The 13,244-nt window shown below is 39.6% G+C and overlaps 1 protein-coding gene across 3 annotated transcripts in view; it reads right to left on the bottom strand.

The window, feature by feature from the left end:
- The window catches only part of atp8b5b (ATPase phospholipid transporting 8B5b), a 34,163-nt gene that overhangs the window by 12,525 nt on the left and 8,394 nt on the right, over positions 1-13,244 (bottom strand). For all 3 annotated transcript variants that reach the window (XM_023838931.2, XM_023838930.2, XM_023838932.2), the window contains 13 exons: positions 13,112-13,170; positions 11,264-11,377; positions 10,668-10,766; positions 9,575-9,636; positions 7,465-7,537; positions 7,148-7,218; positions 6,600-6,682; positions 4,085-4,243; positions 3,863-3,951; positions 3,331-3,524; positions 1,623-1,831; positions 1,018-1,061; positions 431-596 (listed from right to left, as the gene is read on the bottom strand). In XM_023838931.2, the coding sequence (XP_023694699.2) occupies positions 431-596; positions 1,018-1,061; positions 1,623-1,831; positions 3,331-3,524; positions 3,863-3,951; positions 4,085-4,243; positions 6,600-6,682; positions 7,148-7,218; positions 7,465-7,537; positions 9,575-9,636; positions 10,668-10,766; positions 11,264-11,377; positions 13,112-13,170 (1,422 nt within the window). The remainder of the gene's footprint in view (positions 1-430; positions 597-1,017; positions 1,062-1,622; positions 1,832-3,330; positions 3,525-3,862; positions 3,952-4,084; positions 4,244-6,599; positions 6,683-7,147; positions 7,219-7,464; positions 7,538-9,574; positions 9,637-10,667; positions 10,767-11,263; positions 11,378-13,111; positions 13,171-13,244) is intronic.

The raw sequence follows: 13,244 nt of genomic DNA, 5'->3' as shown, positions 1-13,244 counted from the left end.
TGACAGGCAACCCAGAGAAACTAGAAAAAAGTGGGTGTGATTCAAACATAGATCATCAATGCGACTGAGTAGACAAGGAATCCAACCAACAGCACGACCCCTCGGTCCTTCCAAGCAAATAGGGTTTCACAGAAATGGTCTGATGAGACAGTTTTTTCCATACCCCTGACTAATGCATTTAGGCCAAATAATCCTTTGGGAATGTACAGCAATTTCTGCTTGAATTTGCCATCTTTCAGTCAAATATCAGTTCTTTCTGAAAACAAGCAGCTATTAATATTTCACTTGCGACTTGCATGTCAGTACAACTATACCAATGGATATGAAATTATACAACCTAGTTCCCTAGCACAGTAATTCCAGTTTAAAGAAGCCTTTGGTTACAAGCTTAGTTACTTGGCTGATTTTGCCCCCACTGCCCAAAGCTCACCGGCCTTCTTCTCCTCTGCCATGACAGTGTGACATAGTCCCAGCAGACGGAAGAACTGGTGCACCTCTGGGTCCTCCAGCTTCACAGCCTCCACCAGACTGTGGTCATGGAAGTAGAATTTGGGGTCAGCCAGTGGATTGTAGGAGAAGTCCACTTTCTCGGTCTTCTGTAAGGCCACAAGAGACACAACCATTATCATTGACAGTATTCATAAATGCCTGAACAAGAATTCAAAACCCATATTGCTATTCACGTCGGATTATTTCTTGAAAACTTTGAGGAAAGGTTTAATGCACCCTATGCTTTGGCAGGCCGAAACCATTATATCCTCTCAATGTTACTGTAGGTCACATATCTGGATACTGTCTGTAATTTTCACCATGAAACCTAATTTAATAGACATTAACAATGTCTTTAAAAATCATTAACACTGATGAATGTCAATACTTTTGATATTTCAATAACAACATTTAGCATCATTATATTATGCGTACCATAGTACTAGTAGCAAGTAAGTGTGTATTATTGTTGAGAGTAACAACATATGCCTGAAGCTAACACGCATTTCAGACCATTAGTTAGCTCACCTCTGTTATCTCCACTCTCTGTCCGGCAAAGTCCAACACATCACCTGGAAAAGAACATGACAGAGTAACTCATATTGCTGGTTACAAGTTTAAAGAGTGTGGCATTGTATGGGGCTGATGACGGTAACATCATCGGCTGGAATTTAGAAACATTGAAAGGGGAATTTAGAACCTCAGTCAAATAAAAAGCTGAATGCCTAAGCTTCTACTGAAGCCCATTTTTATCTTGATGACGTACTTTGCAAATTCCAGATGGTCACGGATCAAATCAGCTCAATCCCAGAAGTAACTTTTGGAAAAGAGTCTCCGATAATCACCATAACAACAATGCAATTAAGCAGATATGTGTTCTGAACACTTATCTAAATTGTTCATAGGAACCTTCATAGGGTTCTCTCTCTAAGGATAATTTGATTACACAGGACTTGAGAGAATTTTATGACAAAGCTTAGTCTGTTGTCTGTTGCTAAAAGCAATTCAGGACACTGGTCTTTGATCAACATTTAACTGGAAGAATCGTAAGAATAAGAATTTAAAACAGGCTGAAACCGGTTTCATGGACACTGAGCAGACACTCTAGTTGCAGCAACGGTGCCAGATCATACCATAGGACTTTCCATTGATAGAGCACTTGTTGAAGGTCATGATGTTCTGGGTGAGTGTGCCAGTCTTATCAGAAAAGATATACTTGATCTGGCCGAGCTCCTCGTTAAGAGTGGTAGTGCGGGCCTCAGCGGGCGTGTCACTGCGAGGGTAATACATCTTCCTGTCCCAGTCAATGTAGAAGCTGTTACCCAATCGGATGATCTCCACACTGCCACAAATAGACAGGAGGACAAACAACCATAGTAACACTTACACAGAGTTACAGGCAGGCAAGTATACAAACAGATATAAACAGAACTTAAGGCAAAATTACAGATCTGTTCCAATTACTTTTAAGCTAAGCAGGCCTGGATTTAGATTGCTCAGATGGGGGGGGGGAGGGGGGGAGACAATTAAAAATGTTGCATGGGCAATATTTCACATAATGGTTACACCACAGTGCAGTAGCAGCTTGTGACCAGAGAAGTAAGTAGAGCACGTGGACATTTCCTTATTTCATGTTTGAAGTATTTGTGAATCCCACATTATGCTCTTGGGGTCATCTCTCCAATCAGCAAAGACTAATCATTATTATTATCATGTGATTTGTGTAAGGTGCTTTGAACAGAAGTGCCTGATAATCAAACATAAACTTTGACTTACAATCTACTGGCATATTAAACATAAATTTGGAACTAAATTAATGAACTGATATATAAGAACATGAAAAAAGAGAATATAACATGAACAGGAACATTCAGTAAGGATGCTCCTTTGAGAGAGACGACATTAAAAGCTAATTACCGAAAGATCGGTAACAGCCTCAATGAAATGCACAAGACTTCTGGCTAAACATTCATTTAGGAAAGACTTTTCATATTATTCAGGCCACTTAGATGATTTTCAGCAGCAGGAAATATGCTGTCACTTGCACTATTGGTGAGAGGTGGGTAGGGAAGGTGTAATATTACTGGTTGAACTGCCCACTTGATCCGAAGGCGCTGGTCCTGACGCCTGGTTGTTCTAGCTAACAGCAGCTGTGACTGAATTACTGGTAGCAAGCTTTGATTTGAGAACCAGAAATCGTTGTATGGTGTTTTTATCTATGTATGAGTCCTTTAAGTGAAATCCATCACGTAATCTATCTAACCAGGTAATCGTATTTATACTGAGCGCAGACATAAACACTAGCAAACTGTCAAATATGAAATACTTGCTGAAATGCTGTGATGTTTCAGGAGTCAGTGGAGCCTCTGATCAGGGCTGATTAGTCATTAATGTCACCTAGCTAGCTAATTATTTATCTAATAAATTAAACCACAAGAAGCAAGGATCCTTATTCAATGCAACACTACAACCATTTTGACAAGAATACGCCGGAATAAGAATGAGCTAATATTCCTCCTCCACTATCCACTAGAAATGCTCTGGAGATTTTTTTTGTCCAACCAACAAATCAGAAATCAGAAAATTCTGACGAGGCAAATGAAACAAATGTGATTGGTAGATTCAAATTGCATAGAATAAAGCTAATCAATTGGGTAGGCAGAGAAGACCGGGACATCCTTTAAGCTACCCAAATATCATTCGTTTTTCAGGGAACAGCAAAATAATAAGACATTAGGACAGACACACCAGGAGAAAAGAGGCTCCACACGCAAATACAGACAAAGGCCACAAGCACTGAAACATAGAAAGTCACAAATGGATAGAGGGGAGGGGGCCCACCTGACATAGAGAGATATGGGCACCACAGTGTTTAGGATGATGACATAGGACCAGAAGGTGAGAAATGCAGAAAAGGAAGCATTCACCCCTTCGTCCCGGGGCAAGAATGCGGTGAACACAGTGCCCTCCTTGTGCTCCCAGATCCCATTTCCAATGGCTAGAATGGTGCACATGAAGGCGAGGAAGCCAAAGATCTGAAGAGCAGTAAACAGAGCCCCTTGTCAGAATGCAACACAACACAAACCAGCTAGTTCCCAGCTGGGGGTTATACACCAGTTAATCCACAACTGGGGGTTATGAACCAGTCAGTCCGCAGCTAGGGGTTATGAACCAGTCAGTCCGCAGCTAGGGGTTATGAACCGTCTAGTCTGTAGCTGGGAGGTAATTTCAACACACATTTTAGTGTTTCACTCAATGGTATTTACTGTTTGAACCAAGCCTCTGATGTACAATGGTCGACTTTATATGATTTAAACCTTCAGCTTTTTAGCAAAGACTCCCATGTGCTAATTTCCATAAAACCAGAACTCACACAGAGGACCAGCACATTCATGAGGTGGTCAATGCTTGTGCGCTTGAATGTCGTCTTGCCACAGTTCTGCATCAACTTAGTCTCGTGACCTAAAGACACAGATGAAGCCAGATTAAAGACATACATTTTAGGGCATTTAATTGTACCAAAGACTTAAATAATTCATCAGTCATTTTCACATCAACATATGAATGGATTATCACACTAACACATGCTCCTTACCACCAAAGATCACCAGACCAAAGCACCAGTCTGTGTTCCTCAATCTGCAACCACGGAGAAGGATCTTCTCATTGTCCAGGGAGTACTTCTGCCCCTGAAAGGTCATGGTGCCCGTAAATTTATCCAGCCTGTTGTTTGGGGGCTCACAGCGGACTTCACCTATGGAGATAAGGGGGTATGGGGGGGGAGGGCCAGAATAATCAACATGTTCTGACTCAGTAACCACTTCTATAACAATTACTATTATGGGTGATATATTTGTATATTTCATGTAAAGCTAATGAACAGTTTTGAATTGTAAGAACTGATACCTTAAACGCACAATACGTACTTGTTCACTTTTAAACATGTAATATTTAATGCTTTATTAATTTATTTATTTGTAATTTATTTAGCAATGTGCTGTATATATTAAAGGTCCAATTCTAATTCTTTCCAATGTTGCTCCTTGTGACCATTTAATTCACCAGCAATGAGGTTAATAATACAATCAATAATATATTTAATAATAATTTATAAACATTTAAACATAATATTCAGATGCTACTCGACTTACAATGGGGTTACATTTTGTTGAACCCATCGTAAGTTCCAAATATTACAAGTCAAATATGAATATGGTATGATATGACACACTCAGGCATTTAGTAGACATGCGACATGCTTGGGCTTGGGAAAATTTTGTTCAGGTCAAGTCAGGTGGGGGAGCATGAACTGGTGCAGTGCACCCACCACACCACAACTCGGGATCCCAGTTGGCGACCCCCAAGGCCACCACACAGTCCAGTCCCACCCTCCAGAAATGCATATCTATCTGTTGCAGCCAGGTGTTATATGGGCGTCCCCTTGGCCTGGTCAGGCCACTCGGACCCTCAGCAATGAGGATCCTGCCAGCCATATCACCCTCAGGAACGTGAACCCAGAAATGTCCAACATTCTAGCCGGAAGATCAGCTTTAAACAGCTGGTCAGAGTTCTGCCCCAGCGAGTCACAACTGCAGTGTCATCTGTAAGGACCGTTCCATCACCTGCCCTGACTGTAACTCTCTGAGGAACAGATTCGAATGTGTGAAATCCTTCGATTCCTCTGTAAGCAGAACTTCAGTCGCTAGACCACAGATGGTTCTTCATCTGTTCACAGATTCCTCTAATAAACGCCCCCTTATCTGCCCTCAGAGCTCTCGCAGTCATCCTTCTCGATTCCCAGTGCAAACGCAAGTTGCGATAAAGCAGTGGGCTGTGACTCCTTTCGATAATATCCAGGGTGCCCTGCGAGATGAAGTACCTCCTTCTGGGAACACCAGTAACACCAACACAATCCTCAGCAATTTTCAGGGCCTTATCATGGAAGGTCTCCCACACTGCATTAAGATCAGTAGTCGCACCCATGCCTGCAAATTCCTCACACAAACTACATGCAAACTCATTATTCAGCCTCATTCTCCTAGAAGTTGGCAGCCTACTGGACTTAAGCTGAATCTTCAGAGTAACACCAACAAGATTGTAGCAGAATTCATAGAATTCATAAACTGGGCACTTCTGTACGCCCTGCAATTATGTGGGAGCATTCAGCATCTGCCCACAAAGATATACTTCACTGCACCACCAGTATGGAAGTACCAAGTCCAGTGCTGCAGTTCAGGGCACTGGGACCAGGATCCAGCAAACCGTAGACCCTGCCGTTTTGCAAAGTCAAGAAACATTGAGCCACTTTTACCACAGCCATCACACCCATGGGCACAGACACGGTCCTCTTAGCCGGCCCTGTCAATGTCAGTGGTCGCACTGAAATCACTCATGACCAGGGGAGCGTCACCTCGTGGGTGACATCCACCACCGAGCAAAGTCGTGAGTAAAATGTCTCCCTCAGTGAAGTATCACTCACCACAGTGGGAGTATACACTGAGACACCAGACAAGACACCCAGAGATAGCAACAGCTACTCCCTGAGTATGGCAGCCATCTGAGCGACCAGACCATAAATATGGAGTTTACAGAACGCCCCGCCCAACAGCAGGGGAAGATGGTCATCATGGCAGAGAGAAAAGATGTTCCACGCACCTACCTGTGGGTGGCTACAGGTTGGAGGGCTGTTTACAGGACCGGATGGAGTTTAATGTCATACCCATTTTGTGTTAAACACACACAAAAAACACTGTGTGATACGTTGTTGAACACTGTATGAAATGTTTATGCTTGCAATCGCTACAGAGACTGTAAGTGTGGCTGGGTGAATGTTACCATAGGCCAGCATCGATAGACAGAATCATACGGCATATCGCTAGCAAGGGAACAGATCACAGATCAAAGTTAATTACAAAATGTGCATCGAATCACACCATCGTAATATCGTAAGTCAAACCATCATAAGGCAAGGAGCATTGTATTTAAGAATGATCTTGTTTGATACTGGAGACTGAGGTGAAAATCCTGAGGACCCCAATACTATGTATGGATGCCGTGTTGTAAGGCCCTGGTCCTGATCTGCCACTGGTGAGCTCAGCTCCCAGACTCACCATTGAAGGCAGCCAGCTTGGCAATGCTGTCTCCCATTTCCCCAGTTACTGTTAGTGACTGTTTCACTTTCAGGTTGGTTTCACTGCGGAGGGTGAGAACAGAATCATGCACACATGACTTCACTATGAATATTATCACAAAAGGAAGACAGCATAACTAAGCTATTCTGATGCATATGAAATTTCACACTGTTACAAAGACATACATTTCCTACTAGAAGTATGACTGAGTATAAGAAAGGTGTGTTAAATCATGAGAGTATGCAATAAAATGTAAAGTGACTGACAAGTTCCATCTGACTGTTCCAAATTGTCACAGGTGACATTTTAACCATGTGCTATATCACATTACATTATCAGATGCTTTTGACTGTACCGCTGAGAAAGCAGAGCCAGCCAGCCCCCGGAGAAATTGGGGTTAAGGGTCTTGTTCAAGTGCCCAACAGTAAAATCACTCAGAATACCACGGGATTTGGACCAGCAACTGTCCAATTTCAGGCGCTAAGCTACAGAGCCATACGAAGCCACACTGCCGCAAAGGTACTGACCCATCCAGCTCTGCTGTCTCGATGTAGACCAGGTTCAGTGGTTCACTGCTGGACAGCAGAAGCAGGTCAGCCTGGAATACAGATCGGTGCATATGAGTCAGATACATATCTATTCTTTCTGGGAATTAATGTATGAATGAATGAATGAATGAATGAATGCAGATGATGCAGAAATAGCTATAACACATAGCCAAGCAGGAATCTTTGACACATCTTCCAATATGTCATAAAACAGTTGTGAGAAAAATGGTTACAGAATGTTGTGAGTGCAAACATCTTGTCAGCTATCAGGCAGTGAGCATGTAGGGATCACTCACCGTTACAAACTGGTTGTTTTCCAGTTTAATGATATCTCCCACTTGAACATTCATCCATTTTTCACTCCTTAGCCTGCAAGATTAATAATAAAAGACTATGGAGGCTTTCGTATAATGTATTTACACTAAATACAAGTCGCTTAATAGCGGCAATTATGTTGCTGAAGTTTAAAACCCAGCAATCTAGGTATGCTTAAACAGACGTAACAAGACGTAGACGCTCGTAGAGCATAATTATGCCTAATTCTGTGTGAAAGGCTATGCTGCCCTCTAGTGTTTCAAAATGTAAAAACCTCACATTCATCCATTCCCAACAAGTTAAGTACAGACAGACTTCTCTAAGTCTGTTTTTAAGCCGAATTTGTGGGTAAGTGAGAAAGATAATAATACATTATAAAAAAATAATCATTACACAGTATTAATATAAGTAACTACACACGGTACTGTACTGAACTTGGAGTAGACGGACTGCTGAACCCGCACAGTGTTTTCAGGAACATCACAAAGTTGGGCGTGAGCCGATTACCAACCATTACATTTACCCTCAAATCAATCTTTACTTTGTATTAAGGATGAAATGGTTTCACGAAAAATTCCCGAATTTCCCCATTTGCTAAGAATTAATTCTTGAAACAGAACAGTTCAGACCGGTTTCCTTCGTCTTTATGGATTTTCCAGCCTAACTATGATGTGACAGCATTATTTGTATTTTTTCTGAAGTTCAGTAAATAGTTGAACTCTTACGAGATGATGTGGTTTTCATGTTTACATAGGTATTGGCTACGTTATTATTTTAATGTTTATGCAAACAAAAAATGCAAGGTGCTGCTACAGTAACTGTATTTGTGATTTTCAGTATAGAACTTGGTGAAATGATAGCAGTTTCTGTATCAGTACTTTTTCCAGAACATTTTAATCATATCGCAGTAATTCAGACAGACACACTTCAGACTTACAGTGCAGCACTGACCTCAAAGGTTTAGAGATACAAACAGAAACCCAGACATGACTGCATAAATTTCTGAGAGTTACCCTCTTCCTTGTTAGAGTTGTCCAAACAGTTCCAGCAGGTCATGCGTTTGTTTGGAATCACATATCTTTGTGAGAAACTTTTCTCCACTATAAACTTAAATCAAAATGCAGATCCAGGCTGCCTGACGGTCGTGTCCAAGCCATTCTCTGTCTACTGTCAGCTCCCTCAACGCAAATGTTACTGACCTTACTCAGCAGGAGCACTGCCAGATTTCTGGTAGCCAGAAATAAACAAAAACTGACCAGGCCACCAGAATGTCCTGAATATAATTAATGACTGTATATATTTCAAATTTGAAGTTGAAAAAGATAGCATACTCTCTATGTATGTATATGTGATTTCTCACGTGGCCTCCTTGGGGGAATTCCACATAAGCAGTGGCCCCCCAGGTAATTTGAGTTTGAGACCTTTGATTTAACCTGAATTTTTAATATAATAGACTTAATGTTAGTCAGTTCGTAAGTATAGTTCTTAAGCTGGAGACTGTCTGTATACTCATAGACCACAGAAAAGTTTCATGTTCAGTTTCCTGTTTTTGAGGATTTTTGGTGACCTCTCACTTGCGACACAATGCTGTGTTTCAGACTGATTTACTGAGGTCTTTGGCATTAGGTTCAAAGCATCTATAGGTATATACATTAAGGATTCCATATAACCCGGAGGATTTCACTAAAGTAATTCCATGATTTTTATATGATTGAAATTTAACACTGGGAAATCTGCTAATGTCTTAAAGGGGTGTTTCAGAGCTGGGTGAATTTTGCAATAAAAAAATAATTATCAGGAATTCACACATATTTGGAAGAAAAAAAAAGAGATTGATTCTGAGACATAACTTGACCAGAGGAAATGTATGACATGTATGCTGACAAGGAGTCTGAAATGTCAGTGTGAGACAATGATGATAAAATATGTTGCAACCAACTTCCCAAAATAGTTTCCAAAATTGTAACCTCCAGTCCCTTTTAACGCTGGCCTGCAGAGCTCCTGAAGGTTCATAATCTCAACACCTTGATGTTTCAGTTATGGACATTCAGTAAAAAAAAAAAAAAAAAACAATAAAATACTTGAACTCACTCTCCATTGATTAGGACGTCAACCAGACGGTTGTTGACCTGCTTGTCACTTTTGTGCCTGTTCTAAAATAGCAAGAGAGATAAGAATATTTTTAAAAAGACCTGGGAAAAGTAAGGAAAGGGAGAAAAAGAAAGCAGACTTTATCTTCATGGTGCCCAAAATCTCTAGCAGCACCCTTGATTCTGATATAAATACTGTAAATTCACTTTCTAAAAGAGTTGCTGATAAAGGTTACCTATACGGTCCCACTTAGAAGTTTACTTTACTTTCATATTTTACACATTTTTAAGTTAGATGCTGCAACTACAGTATAGTCATTAATTTACTAATAATACTTGAACAGTGGTCATCAATTGCTACTGTACTAGCACAGGGTTGCAATGTTTGTATCTTTATGCCAGAAATAATAATTAATATACTAAAGCAGATTAAAATAGCCGTTTCCACATAGTGTACTACAGGGAAACCTCTGTTAAATAGTTTTAAAAATATTTGCAACTGAATTTGGACAAGGCCCCAGCTTGCCGAATATGAACAAACTTACTCTTCTTGGACAAGAAGTAAAGCATCTTTACTAAAGATGAAATACCGCGATAAAGTAAAACAAATAATCTATGAAGAAACTATACATTGTAACAAAGGAAAAAGCAATAGCAACCCAATACAGACATCATAATTAATTGTGAGATGCCATACACAATAATACTTATTTTAAGGAAGTGCCAGTATTTTCACTCTCAACATAGGGCAAAAAAGGAGCTCCCAGAAAATAAATCCATTTGCAATGCTACTTTTTGATTGATACATTTACTTTGAGTCAAAGTTAAATAAGGGGATAAATCTGAAATGCAAAAAAAAAAGAAATGACAATACATTGCAAAACTTATTTTTGCACTTCACAGGATGTTGGCTGGAATCCCACGAGAACAACAGTTTATCATTAAGGAACCCAATGTAAAGTGTCCAATGCAGAAAACTTGCAGTACTTGTATGAATGCATAACTCTCAGAAGTCAATAAGTGTTTGCCATTCGATAACAGTGAACAGTGGCCCTAAAAAGAAGGTATATCTGCCAGGCAGTGGCTCAACTCACGATGTCGTCACTGGCATCTTTCGCCGCTGTGATTGACAACACCAAGACCAGCGGAACCACAGTGGTGAACCAGGAAAGCGAGGAAATGGCCGGGATCAGCTGAAACAGGACGAACAGCAGGTATATATGAATGGTATCAGAGGAAAGGGAAAGTATGAGAAATACACCATACATGCAAAACATATTAGAAATATAAACATATTCACAAAAAGACCTGTTAATACCAAGAATAGTAAATCTTAAAATAGTGCATTTAAATGGGCACTATATAATAAGACATTAATAACTGTGTCACACATTAAGAAAATACAGGACATAAAATGGTGAAATTTCTCATTCAATCCAAGGACAGATAAGTAGATGTCTGAAGTAGGTTTATCAAATACAGTGTGAAAATTGTATTACTTTGTGAACTAGATTAATGAATTTTTAAACATTACCAAAAATTCCCAGAAACCTACAAGGCTTGGAGATTGACTGACATTGGACATTGATTTAGGCCTTTGTGTGTCCGTGATGTGTGTTTGTTTGTGTGTGCATGTGTGTGTGTGTCTGTGGGGGGGGGGGGGGGGGTTATTGGATGAGGATTTGGTCACCTGGAGGATGAGGAGGAAGAGGAAATAGGCATTGGCTATTCTCTGGAACTGCTCGAAAAGGTTCAGAGGCAGGAAGGTAATCAAGTTGTATTTAGAGGTTTTTATGGCATTTGTCTAAAGGATGAACAAAGGGAAAAGAGACACGTTATGCCAGCATCAGAAATAGATCAAATTAATTCCAGTGTTGACTTTCATTGATTGCTGGTATCAATAAAATGCTTCATCAGTTCGTCACGTGTTTAATGACTGGCATAATTTTATGTGGCACGTTAAACTAAACTAAAACTTTTTTTTTCCTAATGCAGTCTGTTACAAAAATACTAAAACTCTGCAACATAAATGGTGCTGAAAGGAACCGTATATATTTTTATAGATACATATTGAGGTTGGCCAATGAAACTGAAACACAGGCTAATATAGTGTTTGAGGTTTCATGCCTATATGCATGCAGCCTGGTGGCCAATCTGTACTGTTTGCACATTCCATCAGCAGCATCAGAGTGTGAAGGTTGAATTAAAGCAATAGTACAGCTGTACATAAAACATAATGGGAGACATATCAGTTCAAAAGAGGACAAATTGTAGGTGTGTCTTGCTGGCTCATCTGTGACCATGGCACAGCAAATCTTAAGCACTATTTCTGAAGCACTATTGTTGTCTAAACGATCTATAGAAATTTCTTTGCTTTTATAGTTTCCATTAAGTAAAATTCATCAGAATTAGGGCTGCCACTAACCGCTTTTGTTCTACTGATTAATCTATCGGCTATTTTACCGATTAGTCGAGTAAATGACATGTTTTGAAGTTAAAATACATACCTCTTAAGCACAGAATGTGTCAGTATTTATTATGTCTATTAAACAATCCATTAAGTAATGGCAAATATACGAGGGAACAAACCTCAGATCTTTAACTTAAATTTAGTCCAAGTTTGTTTTACCAAACTTTTCACTAAATGGAGTGTTCTGGAAATTGTGACATATTGTTCCAAAAATAAAGTTATGTAATTTTCTTTTTTTAGAAAAGTCCAGGAAAGGGACAATCATTTTTTAAAGGAGATTAATTAGGTGTCAACATATACTAGATGAACGCTTTTGGCAAAATGTTTCAAAATTAGAACTATATTTATTTTTTTATTCTGTATTAACATTCTGAACACTAATAACATTGAGGTTTTACAATTCAATCCATACACTTTCAAAATATGTTGAACAGTGTGCACATTTTTAAATGAAATAGTGTGAGTACTGTACACTGACTGCAGTGTTGAACAAAGCCTTTGTATGACCAATCCCCTTAACTTCTAAACAGGAAGAGCACTTACAATTTTAGCCCAACAGTGAGCAAACCCTTTCTTTTTCTAGTATACTGATATATGACATTTGCTAACAATAGAGCACCATTTTCGCTGCAGGATAAGAGACAGCTGCACAATTAAATAAAAAATAACTGATCAGAAACATATGCTACAAAAGTCTTTACTGCTGGACATTCAGCTCATGAATGGTGTTTTGCCTCCCATGATACCAGAATATAAAAACCATGTGCTGTTTCTAGCATAGTTATGGGTGCATAATTTTCCACATTTTTTCATAGTAACAAATCACTGTGGAGACCAGTACAAGATACAGAGCTGTAAACTCTTAATAATTCAAGTTACATTCACAAGTAAAACATTATTTTTTCTTGCATTTAGATTAGGCCTATTTAGAACACTCATCATCCAAAACTGGTATCAAAACATCTCATACTTTGCGATATTCGATATTCGACAGAAAAGCATGTTAAATTGGTTCTTAAAAAAAGATGTAATTGTACATCTGCGGATGTGTACAATTACAGTGCTTACTCCATATTTGTAGGAAAGATTGAGCTCTCTGTCATTAGCACGTAGGTGCCTCTCTTCCTCTGTTAGGCAACAGAAATACATTGAGTTAGGCCAGAACAGTTTACAGTGAACTGTGACTGCATATACAGTAGGA

The sequence above is a fragment of the Paramormyrops kingsleyae genome, chromosome 7 (assembly GCF_048594095.1).
Source record: "Paramormyrops kingsleyae isolate MSU_618 chromosome 7, PKINGS_0.4, whole genome shotgun sequence".
Taxonomy (NCBI): Eukaryota; Metazoa; Chordata; class Actinopteri; order Osteoglossiformes; family Mormyridae; genus Paramormyrops; species Paramormyrops kingsleyae.
Note: the sequence above shows the minus strand (reverse complement) of the source record. Positions and strands in the feature narration are given on the sequence as shown.